The sequence below is a fragment of the Leucoraja erinacea genome, chromosome 24 (genome assembly GCF_028641065.1).
Source record: "Leucoraja erinacea ecotype New England chromosome 24, Leri_hhj_1, whole genome shotgun sequence".
Classification (NCBI taxonomy): Eukaryota; Metazoa; Chordata; class Chondrichthyes; order Rajiformes; family Rajidae; genus Leucoraja; species Leucoraja erinaceus.
The window spans coordinates 33,236,656-33,251,160 of record NC_073400.1 but is presented as its reverse complement, the minus strand read 5'-3'; the positions used below and the strand labels follow the sequence as shown (position 1 = coordinate 33,251,160).

The 14,505-nt window shown below is 47.1% G+C and overlaps 2 protein-coding genes across 16 annotated transcripts in view; both read right to left on the bottom strand.

The window, feature by feature from the left end:
- LOC129708952 (zona pellucida sperm-binding protein 3 receptor-like) overlaps window positions 1–1,206 on the bottom strand; it is a 40,193-nt gene extending 38,987 nt beyond the window's left edge. For 10 of the 12 annotated variants that reach the window (XM_055655036.1, XM_055655032.1, XM_055655034.1 and 7 more), the window contains exon 1: window positions 980–1,206. In XM_055655036.1, the coding sequence (XP_055511011.1) occupies window positions 980–1,196 (217 nt within the window). In that variant the 5' untranslated portion in view covers window positions 1,197–1,206. Of the gene's footprint in view, window positions 1–697; window positions 838–860 lie in introns of those variants that run through there. The other 2 variants (XM_055655043.1, XM_055655044.1) reach the window with 2 other exon arrangements.
- Window positions 1,207–5,723: 4,517 nt separating this feature from the next.
- The window catches only part of LOC129708957 (complement receptor type 2-like), a 37,524-nt gene continuing 28,742 nt past the window's right edge, over window positions 5,724–14,505 (bottom strand). For 2 of the 4 annotated variants that reach the window (XM_055655050.1, XM_055655052.1), the window contains 4 exons: window positions 13,705–13,734; window positions 12,338–12,422; window positions 9,169–9,276; window positions 5,724–8,586 (listed from right to left, as the gene is read on the bottom strand). In XM_055655050.1, the coding sequence (XP_055511025.1) occupies window positions 9,201–9,276; window positions 12,338–12,422; window positions 13,705–13,734 (191 nt within the window). In that variant the 3' untranslated portion in view covers window positions 5,724–8,586; window positions 9,169–9,200. The remainder of the gene's footprint in view (window positions 8,587–9,168; window positions 9,277–12,337; window positions 12,423–13,704; window positions 13,735–14,505) is intronic. The other 2 variants (XM_055655053.1, XM_055655051.1) reach the window with 1 other exon arrangement.

The window sequence follows — 14,505 nt, the reverse complement described above, 5'->3', positions numbered from 1 at the left end:
CAGACTGAGAGTCAGGGGAGAGGGGTACATAGACATATGGAAGGGTAAGGTGTGAAAATGACAGATCAAAGCAGACGGTGATCAAGGAAAATGTAGAATAGTTCATTGTTGGTTGGGGGAAAAGTGATGACAAACAATAAAACGAATCAGGACAGTGAAATTAGTCAGGGAACTAGGATGGGGGAATAATCCAGAACCAGCGGTCACAGTTTAAGAATAAGGGGTCAGCCATTTAGTACGGAGATGAGAAAAAACCTTTTCACTCAGAGTTGTGAATCTGTGGAATTCTCTGCCACAGAAGGCAGTGGAGGCCAATTCACGGGATGTTTTCAAGAGAGTTAGATTTAGCTAAAAGGGCTAACGGAATCAAGGGATATGGGGAGAAAGCAGGAACGGGGTACTGATTGTGGATGATCAGCCATGATCATATTGAATGGCGGTGTCAAGGAAAATCACGGCCCTGTTTCCACCACCACGTACAAGAAGCCACAAGACAGACACCATTGTAAGCGGATCCTGAGAAGGTGTTCAGCTCTGGCTCAACAACTTCTTATCGAGTGTGGACTCGATAAGAAGAAGATATTGAATGGCGGTGTTGGCTCGATGACTGAATGGCCTCCTCCTGCACCTATTTGTCTATGATGGAGAGAGAGGGAAAACAAGAGTTACTTGATGTTAGAGAAGTCAACATTCATACCGCTGGGGTGTCAGTTACCCAGGTAAATATGAGGTGCTGTAGTGACACGTGTGTACTCCAGCATTGTGTGGTCTCTCTCTGGACACTGACTTGGACCAAAGGCCCTTTAGGTCTGGAGTGGAGTTTGGACAGATGGAGACACAGGGGTTGGAGGGATAAGGACCTTGTGGGGGTTAAAGTTGATGAAGAGACTTTGATGAGAAGGGGTCAGCCTGGGGTCACTGCCCCTCCCTGGGCCTTGCCCGTCCCGGGACCGGTGCCAGGCCTCGGCCTGCCGCTCACCCGCAGCCCGGGCCGCCGCCGTGAGCACAGCTAGCGCCGCCAGCCGCAGCGCCATCGCCGCCTGCCTGAGCAGGCCCAACCCGGCGCTGTGACAAATGGAACCCCGCCATCTTTGATCATGGCAGTCGATAATATGGCCGTCGCCATCTTTGATCAAGGCGGTAATTCCCGGGTCGCCATCTTTGATCGTGGCCATTGTTCCGATGCTCGCCGCCATCTTTGATCAAGGCGGCTAAAATCCACACTACATCGCCGCCATCTTTGATAAAGGCTGTGTTCCCGTTGCTCCGCGCTGCCATCTTTGATCGTGGCCATTGTCCAGATGCATGCCGCCATCTTTGATCAAGGCGGTATTCCCGGGTCGCCATCTTTGATCGTGGCCATTGCCCCCAATGCATGCCGCCATCTTTGATCAAGGCGGCAGTCCCGGGTGGTCCGTGGCCACCGTTACATTCTGCACCCTGGCATCAGGAGCTGAGTTACTCCAGCACTCTGTGTCCAGTTGTACTATAATCAATAGTTCAATACACTCTGTTTAAGAAGGAACTGCAGATGCTGGAAAATCGAAGGTAGACAAAAATGTTGGAGAAACTCAGCGGGTGAGGCAGTATCTATGGAGTGAAGGAAATAGGCAACGTTCTAACTGACTGTACCTCGGTGACTGCCAATCACCCCCCCCCCCCCCCCCGGACATTTCTCCGGATGCTCGGTTTTTCCTCCCACACTCCAAAGTTTGCAGGTTAATTGGCTTGGTAAATTTGTAAATTGTCCCGTGTGCTAGTGTACGGGGATTGCAGGTCAATGCGGATTTGGTGCGCCGAAGGGCCTGTTTCTGCACTATATAACCAAACCAGGACATTGTTCCAGAACAGGCTGCAGTGCGCTAGTCTGTTAGCTGGACTCTGCAGGAAGTGTTCAGTCTAATTATATGATTTGATTGATGAATTTCCAGAGAAGGATGTGAGTCATAATACCTACTGGCTGTGGGACAATTCCCCATGGTCTTGCCAACATTTATCTCCAAACATGATTTAATTTTTTTTTGCAGAAACTGGGAACGGCAGATGCTGGCTTACAAAATGAGACAGAGTAACTCAGCGAGTCAGGCAGCATCTGTGGAGAACATGGATAGGTGACGTTTCACAGAGTGCTGGAGTAACTCAGCGGGTCAGGCAGCATCTGTGGAGAACATGGATAGGTGACTTTTCACAGAGTGCAGGCGAAAGGATCTCGACTTGAAACATCACCTATCCATGTTCTCCATTGATGCTGCCTGACTCGCTGAGTTACTCCAGCACTTTGTGTTCTTTTGTGTAAACCAGCATCTGCAGTTCCTGGTTCCACTCTACGTAGCCCTCTCCTCCCTGAGGCTCTGCAATAGTGATCGTGTCAAAATCCTCGCTCTGTCCATGACAAACGGGAAGTACAGTAATATATCGATCATCAGTTCAAATACAAAGCTTTCCTGTTCTGGCTTTCACCCAGAACTTTATAATTGAGGAAGTTGTTGATCTAATTCGAGAAATAGCGACCGTTTTTTGTACGTTCATTTATTTCGCATTGGACAAGGAGATTTTCATCTGTAGCTGCAGTTTTGAATTGTTGTTTGAGAATACTGTCATCTATGATTTCATTCTGGACTAGTTTTATATAAGTGTAAAGAGTTTGGCCAGCTATCATGTAACTGTAGTGACAGGAAATGACAGCCATGCACTGGGTGTGGTCACACAGTCTGAAAGCAAGATTCTACAGATGAACAAGATCAAACTTAGAACATAGGAAAGTACAAGACAGCCCTTGCAGACAAACAAGGCCAAATTAAACTACTCTCAGACTGTAATAATCCAGTCATAGAAACATAGAAAATAGGTGCAGGAGTAGGCCATTCCGTCCTTCGAGCCAGCACCGCCATTCAATATGATCATGGCTGAACGTCCAAAGTCAGTACCCCGTTCCTGTTTTCTCCCCATATCCCCTTGATTCCATAAGCCCTTAAGAGTTAAATCTAACTCTCTCTTGAAAGAGAGTGTGGTCTCACCAATACAGGGTCTTGTTGAGACCACACCTGGAGTATTGTGTACAATTTTGGTCTCCAAATCTGAGGAAAGACATGCTTGCCATAGAGGGAGTACAGAGAAGGTTCACCAGACTGATTCCTGGGATGTCAGGACTTTCATATGAAGAAAGACTGGATAGACTCGGCTTGTACTCGCTAGAATTTAGAAGATTGAGGGGGGTCTTCTAGAAACTTACGAAATTCTTAAGGGGTTGGACAGGCTAGATGCAGGAAGATTGTTCCTGATGTTGGGGAACAAGGAGTCACAGTTTGAGGATAGAGGGGAAATCCTTTAGGACCGAGATGAGAAAAACATTTTTCACACAGAGTGGTGAATCTCTGGAACTCTCTGCCACAGAAGGTAGTTGAGGCCAGTTCATTGGCTGTATTTAAGAGGGAGTTAGATGTGGCCTTTGTGGCTAAAGGGATCATGGGGGGGTATGGAGAGAAGGCAGGTACAGGATACCGAGTTGGATGATCAGCCATGATCATATTGAATGGCGGTGCAGGCTCGAAGGGCCGAATGGCCTACTGCTGCACCTATTCTCTATATTTATGTATGTATATTTCTATGAAAACATCCAGTGAATTGGCCTCCACTGCCTGTCTGTGGAGGAAATATCTCCTTTTTACCTCCACATTATGTCCATTCATCTGTCCATTTACCCACCCCCTGCACCCCACCCCCCCCCCCCCCCCCCCCCAACCCATCACTTGCCAGGCTTTGTCCAACCCTCACCTCTCCTTTCCAGCTATCTTTCCCCTACTCCATCTGCCTGATGAAGGGTCAGACCTGCATGCCCATCCCCTCCGCAAATGCTGCTTGACCTGCTGTTCCTCCAGCCGGTGGTTTGCTCCGGGGAGGCTCCAGCCGCAGGTCTGGTGGACAGTAATACCGGGAGCCCGCGGGTCCCTAGTGGGGGACCGCTTTACGGGGCTTCCGCAACGACGACTTCTCCCGCCCAAGTTGCGGGATTGAGGATGACCTGGAGCAAGGCCCGGCTTTAAATGGCCATGGGATTTGCTAGCTCCCACCAGGGACTACAACACCAAGACCCGGAGCATGGCCTTGCATCGCCCGGCACGGCTTTAATGGCTGCGGGACTTACTTACCATCGCCCGCCGGGGGCTTTGACTCTGACATCGGGAGGAGAATGGGGAGTGCAGGGGAGAGATAAGACTTTGCCTTCCATCACAGTGAGGAGATTCGCTGTGATGGATGTTTGTGTAAATTGTGTTGTGTCTTGGTTCTTCTACTTGTGTGTATGACTGCAGAAACCAAATTTTGTTTGAACCTCAATGAGGTTCAGATGACAACAAATAAATTGTATCATTGCTCAAGATTCTAATCTGTAGTTCCTTGCATCTCTCATAATCCAGAGAACCACACTCGTATCTAATTGTAGCCTCACAATTTAAAATCAGTTAACAATGTGGAATTGGAGGGTGGTGGGGGGGAAAGAACTGGCCTTGCTGAAACAAGGAATTGCAGGTGCTGGTTTACAAAATGAGACAAAGTGCTGGAGTAACTCAGCGGGTCAGGCAGCATCTGTGGAGAACATTGATAGGTGACATTTTAGGCCGGGACCCTTCTTGAGGCTGATTGAAATTTGGGGGGGGGGGGGGGGGGGGGGGGGGGGAAGAGGAAGTAAACTAGAAGGGAGGAACCCAGAACCAGCGGTCACAGTTTCAGAATAAGGGGTAGGCTGAGTTGAGGAATAACATCATCACCCAGAGAGTTGTGAGACCGCGGAATTCTCTGCCACAGAAGACAGTGGAGGCTGATTCACTGGACGTTTTCAAGAGAGAGTTAGATTTAGCTCTTAGGGCTAATGGAATCAAAGGATATGGGGATAAAGCAGGAACGGGGTATGATTTTGGATGATCAGCCATGATCATATTGAATGGCTGTGCTGGCTCGAATGGCCTACTCCTGCACCTATTTTCTATGTTTCTATGTAGGGCAGGTCAAGCTACTCAGGGGATGCAGAATCTGTGGAATTCGTTGCCACAGACGGCAGTGGAAGCCAAGTCATTGCATAATTTAATGGTGGCGATCGACAGATCTTTCATTAGTACTGGTGTCAGGAGTTACAGGGAGAAGGCAGGAGAATGGGGTTAGGAGGGAGAGATAGATCACCCATGATTCAATGGTGGAGTTGGCTTGATGGGCCGAATGGCCTAATTCTGCTCCTGTAATTTATGAACAAACCCCACCAGCTTCACCCACGCCACCTTCAGGAATGAGCAGCACGGTGGCGCAGCAGGTAGAGCTGCTGCCTCACAGCGCCAGAGACCCAAGTTTGATCCTGACTACGGGTGCTGTCTGTACGGGTGCTGTCTGTACGGGTGCTGTCTGTACGGGTGCTGTCTGTACGGAGTTTATATGTTTAAGTAAGAACTGCAGATGCTGGAAAAATCAAAGGTGGACAAAAACGCTGGAGCAACGCTGCGGGTGAGGCAGCATCTATGGAGCGAAGGAATAGGTGACGTTTCAGGTGGAGACGGTCTGAAGAAGGGTCTCGACCCGAAATGTCACCAAATCCTTCGCTCCATAGACGCTGCTTCATCTGCTGAGTTTTTCCAGCATTTTTATCGACCGGGCTCATTATATGTTAACCCTCTCATTCCTTCAACAAGACCAGACAACAAGTAACCATCGGACAAGATCAAAGACAGAAGACGAGAGAAGTTAAAAAATGCAGCAATTTATTATCATTATCAGTTAAGTGCTTTGAAACTACATATAATGTTAAGGACATTATCTCAAAGGTGCACAGAAAACTTCAGAAACAAACTGAATCATCTTTCTTTCACCCTATTTTGGAAGTTTGGCTGTCGTCATTACATTCGGAACTTTACAGACCTTTGACGTTAAGTCTGTTTTATCGTGTACAACTGATTTAGAAAGCTTAGTGCATTACATGTAAAGGCACATCACATGTGCATGGGCTTGGGTCTACCCAGTGTCCAACTGTTACAGGGGAACAGATCACGTACCTGGAACTTGGCACCAGGCTAAGAACAATCTTGCTGCAACGTACGCAACATTTCCTCGCTAACAATTGTCATTTCAACCGTAGTTTTAATCATTTACAACACTGGCGTAAAAACGCAGACACAATATTTTCTCTTTAAGATGCGAATACCACAAGTGTACAAATAAAGCAGTTCTTTTTGCACGATTTGATTCATAAAAATAAAAATGAAAAGCTAAGTTGCAAGCAAAGAGTTCAATGCCGCTGCAGCTTGGAATTTATAAATAAAAGTGCTTAAGGCCACAAGGTGCATTTATTCCTTCAACCCAGGCGACAAATTAATGCTAAATCAACAGCAGTAATAGACAATAACACAAATCCTGTTTGTTTCAATCGCTTTCACCAACTCGGATCGACAGGAATTCTCAGCCGTGCTCTGGTTTAGTTGGGAATTTCATCAGCGTCATCTCACGTCCCCGGCCTCAACCCTTCCCCTGCCCTGCCCGTTACTGGAAACCATAATACTTGGCCTCAAAACTCCTGTAGAGAATCAACATCCCCCCATTCCTCAACGCCTGCAGTACAGGACCCGCACGCACCCAACCTCAGCTGTCAATCACACCGTCCAACTGGACAGAAGAATGTAAGCTGCACCTGATATAACCAGGTCTACGTTCTACACTGAAGGCAGCCGAAGTACCTCAACGTGACTGTCCCACTGAATTACTCCAGCTTTTTATGTCTATCTTCGGTTTAAACCAGCGTCTGCAGCTTTTAACTGAAGACAAAGCTGAAGATTGCTTTTGAACCAATAAGCAAGCAGCTGGAGGGGCTCAGTGGGTCGGGCAGCATCTGTGGAGCTGTGGGAGAGGGCTAGTATAAAGAGGCAAGGGGGAGGCATGGGACAGGAGCTGGCACGCGATGTGGATCCAGGTGAGGATGGGTGATGGTGAGTTAGGAGGGGAGAGATAACTGGGACACGATTGGCAGAGGAGCTCAGGGGGTACAGGTGACAGAACCCAATGGGAAAGTGGAGTGTGGGAGCAAATGGGGGGGGGAGGGAGGTTGGTGTGGGGAGGGGGACGGGTGGGCCACAGGAGCTTGTGTGTGGGTGGGTGGTTTAGATGGGGAGGGTTGAGGTTGGGGGAGGGGGGGGGGGAAGACACAGGAGCGTGTGTGCGTGCGGGCGGGGAGGCAGCTGTGTGGGCGAGGGTGGGACACGCGAGGGATGAACGGGTTACCCTGAAATTAGAAAAATAAGCACTGATGCAATCGGGTTGTAGACCACTCAGACAGAGCAAAGGTGTCTACCTTCGGAGTACAGGGGCTGTTCCTCTAGCTCAAACAAACAGCATTGTTGAAGTGGTGGGTGGTGGAGACAGGTCTGGGTGGCCTTGTGTGCGCGGCACTGACAGGTAACATGCAGCTGCAGCAGGCAACACAACTGTGTGAAGTTAGTTTTGATCATGGGCGTGCTAGGGTTCAACAGCACTGAGTTGCTCCACCACAAAGACCACCGGCACCTGCACCAAGCTCAAACCTCCAATTGGACGTCACAAATCTGTGCACCATTACACGTGTCAGCCAACGGCGAGGGCGGGGGGGGGGGGGGAGGGGTGAGCTCACCTCAGGGTGCTGTCAGACCTGACCCTTGCCCGCCCAACTAGTCCATTCTAGTGACAGTCACGTTATTGACCTCTGCATTAATCACTACCTCACGTCCGTTTCCACGCTACACAACCTCAACGATGAGTAATGCTATTCGCACATTTCACCAGAAAAATCTCAAAAGCAGGAAAACTGGGAAGTTAAAAAACAAATGTTTCCAGCATCAATTTGGCAAAGAAAAAAAACTTCATCCAATGCATGGCACTCTCTGAAAGTTACAAAGTACAAGTTAACGTTATTTTGAGAATGAGTTTTATTAACGTAATTTTACTGTGAGATTGGAATGGCAGCTGCTCCAGTCTGCATAATTAATACATGCACGATCCACACTGGCCAACCAACATCTGCCCAGATGTGAGACACATCATGACAACAAACTACTGACCAAGGGGACACGGGCACTGGATCCTCAATAATTATTTTAAACAGCACAAACAAAACTAGCTGTACCATCCGGAGAAATATCATCTAACAAAAAGGAATTAGTTCTTGTGAGAAATTCTATATTATAAATTTAGAAATAAACATAAGTCTTCGACAAAAATAACTTAAATAGCTCTAATAGATTCAGTGGAACCAGCACAGTAGCTATCAATTGTTAAATAAATTAAGTTTCCAGAAAAACTCATTATAAAGATAAAAAATTACTTCCATAGTTTGCGTAGTTTCACAGACCTTGCTTTGCAAGAAGGTGTTTGTATCTGGCCTGAAGCTTTGCAACTTAACTTCCCATGCACGCACTTCCAATAGATTATTTTTTAAATCAAGAACATTTGGAATAATTCAGCGGGGTCTGTGCGTTGCGATATACTTATCCAACACGCCAGGCAGCAGTGTCATTTCAACATCGGTCGGTGCACACTCGATTAATCCAGTTCACAACAACATCAGTTCAAATTATTGACCTATGGGAGGAAACAAAGAATTAGGGGCAAGTTTATCATGTGGAGAAAGTGACAGTAACAATGTAGGAGGCGTTGTGGTTGACCATGCATGGAGTATGGCATGCTGTTTTGATCACCTCACTACAGGAAGGGCTTCATTCAGCTGCAATGGGTGCAGAGAAGATTCACCAGATTACTGGGACAAGAGAGCTCAAGCCACAAGGAGAGACAAAATCCTACCAACACCCAACCCGAGAACGGTCCCGAGCTACTATCTACCTCATTGGAGACCCTCAGATTATCTTCATTCAGACTTAGAGTCACACAGCATTGAAACAGGTCCTTTGGCCCAACTTGCCCACACTTGCACTGAACCTCTTTACCTGTACACTGTGAACGGTTCAATTGTAACCATGTATAGTTTTTACACTGACTGGTTAACACACAACAAATGCTTTTCACTGTACCTTGGTACACGCAACAATAAACCAAACAGGCTGGGAGCTTTTACCCTGGGAAGCGACTGTCGAGGTTTAGAGTCGCGTTTAAAGTTGCCCTAAACAAGACTGAAAAGCGAATGGCAGGGTTTATAAAGCAATGCACCTTTTGATGTGTGTTTTTAATTGTTTCCATCACTATGCAGTAAGGGGCACCATCTGGTTGGCAGCTGCTGGTCCACTGACAGGGTCACTCTTCAAGTTACTTTGCTTTCTGGAATGAAGATAAACAGGAGCATGGGTCAGCTACAGCTCCTCAAACCTGCTCTGCCTGTAACATGTACAACACAAAGTACTGCAGTAGCTCAACAGTGGTTGTCATTCTGACTCTGTGCTATGTTTTGTCATTGAAGAATATTGTCAGACACCACGTTGTGCAGTAGTTTTCTTTTAATAGTTCCATCCATTAAAATGGCTTCTCATTCTCACTGTTTGCGCTGTCTAGATCACAGGCCCTAACCACACCATGCACTTAATTTGCATGTTACAGCCCAGTTTCAATTGTAACAATACGACACTGACTAAAAACGTCACACAGAGTCTGACAAAGGGTCCTGACCTAAACCATCACCTACCCATACCCTGCATAGATACATTTATTTGTCACATGTGGCAGTTGGCACAGTGAAATGTGATCACCATACAGCCATACAATAAAAATAAAGAACACAACACACGATAGAGTCCAACATAAAACATCCCCACACAGCAGCATCAAATGTTTCCCACTGTGAGGGAAGGCACCAAAGTCAGTCATCTTCCTCTAATGTTCCTAATGTTCACCTGTGGTTCCCCCCCCCCCAGTCGTCGCGATGGGCGGCCCGATGTTCAGGCCCAGCTTGCCACGGTGATGGAAGTCAGACGTCGGGACTGGAGGACCTCCACAGCGGCCTGGACATCCGAGTCGGGCACCTCATAACGGAGTCCGCGGATCCCAAAGTCCACAGGCCGCGCTGGGCGGAGATGCAAGGCTGGTAGCCCTCGGGAAGGCCCCCAGGACTCCGCGATGTTGTTCAGCGCCGCCCGCATTGGGAGCTCTCCCAAACCGCAGCTCCGAGATGTTGGAGCAGAGGCTCAACGCTCTGCTCCAGAGAGTTCCAGAGATTCACCACTCTCTGTGTGAAAAAAGTTCTTCTCATCTCGGTTTTAAAGGATTTCCCCCTTATCCTTAAACTGTGACCCCGTGTCCTGGACTTCCCCAACATCGGGAACAATCTTCCTGCATCTAGCCTGTCCAACCCCTTAAGAATTTTGTGAGTTTCTATAAGATCCCCTCTCAATCTCCTAAATTCTAGAGAGTATAAACCAAGTCTATCCAGTCTTTCTTCATAAGACAGTCCTGACATCCCAGGAATCAGTCGGGTGAACCTTCTCTGCACTCCCTCTATGGCAATAATGTCCTTCCTCAGATTTGGAGACCAAAACTGTACGCAATACTCCAGGTGTGGTCTCACCAAGACCCTGTACAACTGCAGTAGAACCTCCCTGCTCCTATACTCAAATCCTTTTGCTATGAAAGCTAACATACCATTCGCTTTCTTCACTGCCTGCTGCACCTGTATGCCTACTTTCAATGACTGGTGTACCATGACACCCAGGTCTCGCTGCATCTCCCCTTTTCCTAGTCGGCCACCATTTAGATAATAGTCTGCTTTCCTGTTTTTGCCACCAAAATGGATAACCTCACATTTATCCACATTATACTGCATCTGCCAAACATTTGCCCACTCACCCAGCCTATCCAAGTCACCTTGCAGTCTCCTAGCATCCTCCTCACAGCTAACACTGCCCCCCAGCTTAGTGTCATCAGCAAACCTGGAGATATTGCCTTCAATTCCCTCATCCAGATCATTAATATATATTGTAAATAGCTGGGGTCCCAGCACTGAGCCTTCCGGTACCCCACTAGTCACTGCCTGCCATTGTGAAAAGGACCCGTTTACTCCTACTCTTTGCTTCCTGTTTGCCAGCCAGTTCTCTATCCACATCAATACTGAACCCCCAATGCCGTGTGCTTTAAGTTTGTATACTAATCTCTTATGTGGGACCTTGTCGAAAGCCTTCTGGAAATTCAGATACACCACATCCACTGGTTCTCCCCTATCCACGCTACTAGTTACATTCTCGAAAAATTCTATAAGATTCGTCAGACATGGTTTACCTTTCGTAAATCCATGCTGACTTTGTCCAATGATTTCACCACTTTCCAAACCTACAAACCTGCACGTCTTTGGAATGTGGGATGAAACCAGAGAAAACCCACACAGGTCACGGGGAGAACATACAAACTCCATACAGACAGCACCTGTAGGCAGCATCGAACCCGGGTCACTGGCGCTGTAGGCGGCAACTCTACCGCTGTGCCATCGTGCCACTCTATTAGCTTTAGGTCAGAGGGGCAAAGTATAAAAGATGTGTGGGGTAACTTTTTCCTTTACACACACACACACACACACACCTTCACAGTGCCGGTATTGGTGGTGGAGACAGATACAAGTGTTTCAGAGACTTTTTGGTAGGCACATGGATATGCAGGGATATGGATTAAGTGCAGGGATATAATCGATCTTGGCATCATGTTCAGCACTGGTATTATGGGCCGAAGGGCCTGTTCCTGTGTTGCCCTATGTTACTCCACGTGACATGGCCACTGAAACGTGCAATATATAAGGGCGTGACAGGTTAGATATGACAGAGTAGGAAGGAACTGCAGATGCTTATTTAAACCGAAGACAGACACAAAAAGCTGGAGTAACTCAAAGAGTCTCTAAAGAGAAGGAATGGGAGACCCTTCTTCAGACTTGTTAGGGATAAGGGAAACGGGAGATATAGACAGTGGTGTGGAGAGATAAAGGACTCCAAAGATGTACAGGTGTGTAGGTTTCTTGGCTTGGTAAATGTAAATATTGACCCTATGGGGTGCAGTGGGTTCCCACATAATGAGCTGTTGATCGGTGCCAGGAGTGAGAATGGACAACCAGTTCAAAGATTTCTATCTTTACATCAAATAAAGATATCAAATCAGAAGCAGGCCCCCCAAAATTAATTATTCCGTTAACTCCCGACAGCATTTTCAGTAGAAAATAGAATCATTAAAAAAAAGGAATTGTGGGAAAATTAGGGCATAAAGAGGTATGCAGTGGGGAAAGAGGCCCTTTGGCCCACTCACCCATGCTGACCGAGATGTCTTTCTAAGTTAATCCCACCCTCCATCAAATTATACAGCATCCAGCAACTACAAAATAAATCAATGATAAATATAAAACATATCTCACCCTTTGGATTTTTTGCATAGGTAATATCCTACACCTGCAATTGCGCACGCAAACGCAAACGCACACAACACGCCAATGACAATCCCTTTTAAAACAAAAAGGTGAAACACAAATGTTAGAATGGCAATTTCAGTGAGAGTTTGGACACACAGTTCAATGCTCACAATGACACAGAGTGCTTGGAGTAACTCAGCGGGTCAGGCAGCATCTATGGAGAACATGGATAGGTGACGTTTCACAGAGTGCTGGAGTAACTCAGCGGGTCAGGCAGCATCTGTGGAGGGAAGAGACAGGTGACGTTTCACAGAGTGCTGGAGTAACTCAGCGGGTGCAGCAGCATCTATGAGAACATGGATAGGTGACGTTTCACAGAGTGCGGGGTCAGGAGCATCTGTGGAGAACATGGATAGGTGACGCACGGGGTCGAGACTTCTTCAGACTGACTGCAGGGCATTTTAACCATCATAACGGTTCCCTTCCGGCAGCTCCTACCCTCTGTGTACAAAACATGCCTCTCCTGCCCCCGAGTTTTAGACTTTCCGCTTGGAAAAAGGCTGACTATCCGCCCTATATTTTATAAATCTCTTCAAGGACCCCCCCCCCCCCCCCTCACCTTACTACACTACAAGGAAAAAAAGTCCCCACCTATCTAGTCTTTACTTATAACTCGAGCCTTATAGTCCCAGCAACATCCTTAACAATCTAGCATCCCCTCTAGCTTAATCATATCCTTTCTGTAGCATGGGGAACAGATCTGCACACAATATTCCAGGTGCAGTCTCACCAATGTCTTACTTCTTGTATTCAATGTCCTGTCCAATGAAGTTAGCCATGTCATATACCACCTTCACCGCATTTGCAGGGAACTCTGTACTTGTCCCCTGAAGTCTCTCTGCTCTACATCACTCTCCAGGGCCATGCCATGCTTTGTGTATATGCTGCCCTCGTTAACTCTCCACCCGATCTTTGCCATGTCCTTGCTGATGGGCCCAAAGTAGCAAATAACAAGCTGCACATTTACATCAAACGCACAAAGCCCTTCCACAGTTCAAACTGATGCAAAGATGCCAAAGAAAGTCAAGCACGACACCCCCATGCTGACCAAGATGCCCCATCTACACCAGTCCCACCTGCCCACATTGGCACGTATCCCTCTAAACCTTCCCTATCCATGTACCTGCCCATTGTTGTTAGACTACCTGCCTCAACTACCACCTGTCAGCTCGTTCCATACACCAACCACCCTCTGTGCTAATTCTATTACTGTATCTCAGTACCAATACCAAAACTGTGTCAATCCTTGTACATGTTTAACATAGACGATAAAAATAGAGAACAGCATGAATTATCTGGCTTTCCAAACTTACCAACAGTCTTTCCCTTGCTCGCCCCGGCACCTGTGAAGAAAGAATAGAGGATTAAAGTTGCAATCATGGAACCCCAGCAAATGAAGAAACAAGAAAAGGTGCAGATGTTACTCAGCAGGGTCGGCAGTATCTGTGGGAAGAGGAACAGTGCTGGCTTTTTTGGATGCTGGGATTTCTAGTAAGGCAGGGAGAGAAGCAGGAGGAACTCAGTAGGCCGGGCAGTATCTGGAGAGTAAAGTGGGCAGGCGATATTTCAGACCGTACCTCCGATCTAGACTGAAGGATCTGGATCAGAAACATCAACTGCCCACAGATGCTGCCTGACCCATTCACCCAGTACTGGAGCTTCTCTCCTTTTGTTCCCACCAAAGAGTTGAGGTGCCAAAGTAATCAGAACAAACAGAGGTTCTGTTGTACACCTTTGATTGTAGGTTTAGTGGGGATGACGGTGATGAATACGGAGCTGTAGATAATGATGACGTACTTGTTCTAGCCATTCTTTACCAAATGTATTCAATGCATTTCTCCAAACATAAAAGGCCAAAACACTGATTCAATGCGTTAACCGCTGAGATCACAGCACGGAACTGCTTACACCTTGGTCACCGACCTGAAGCATGAACCATTTCTCTCTCCACACATGCAGTTTGTACTTTAGACTTTCAACATCAGCAATATTTATGTTCCAATGTGTCCATAAACAATAGCAACCATGGATCTAATTTAGAAATGTGAGCAATATTTATCTTACTCTTAAATCACAAAAGCTCAACTTTTAAAGAGTTTACAGGAGATAAGAGG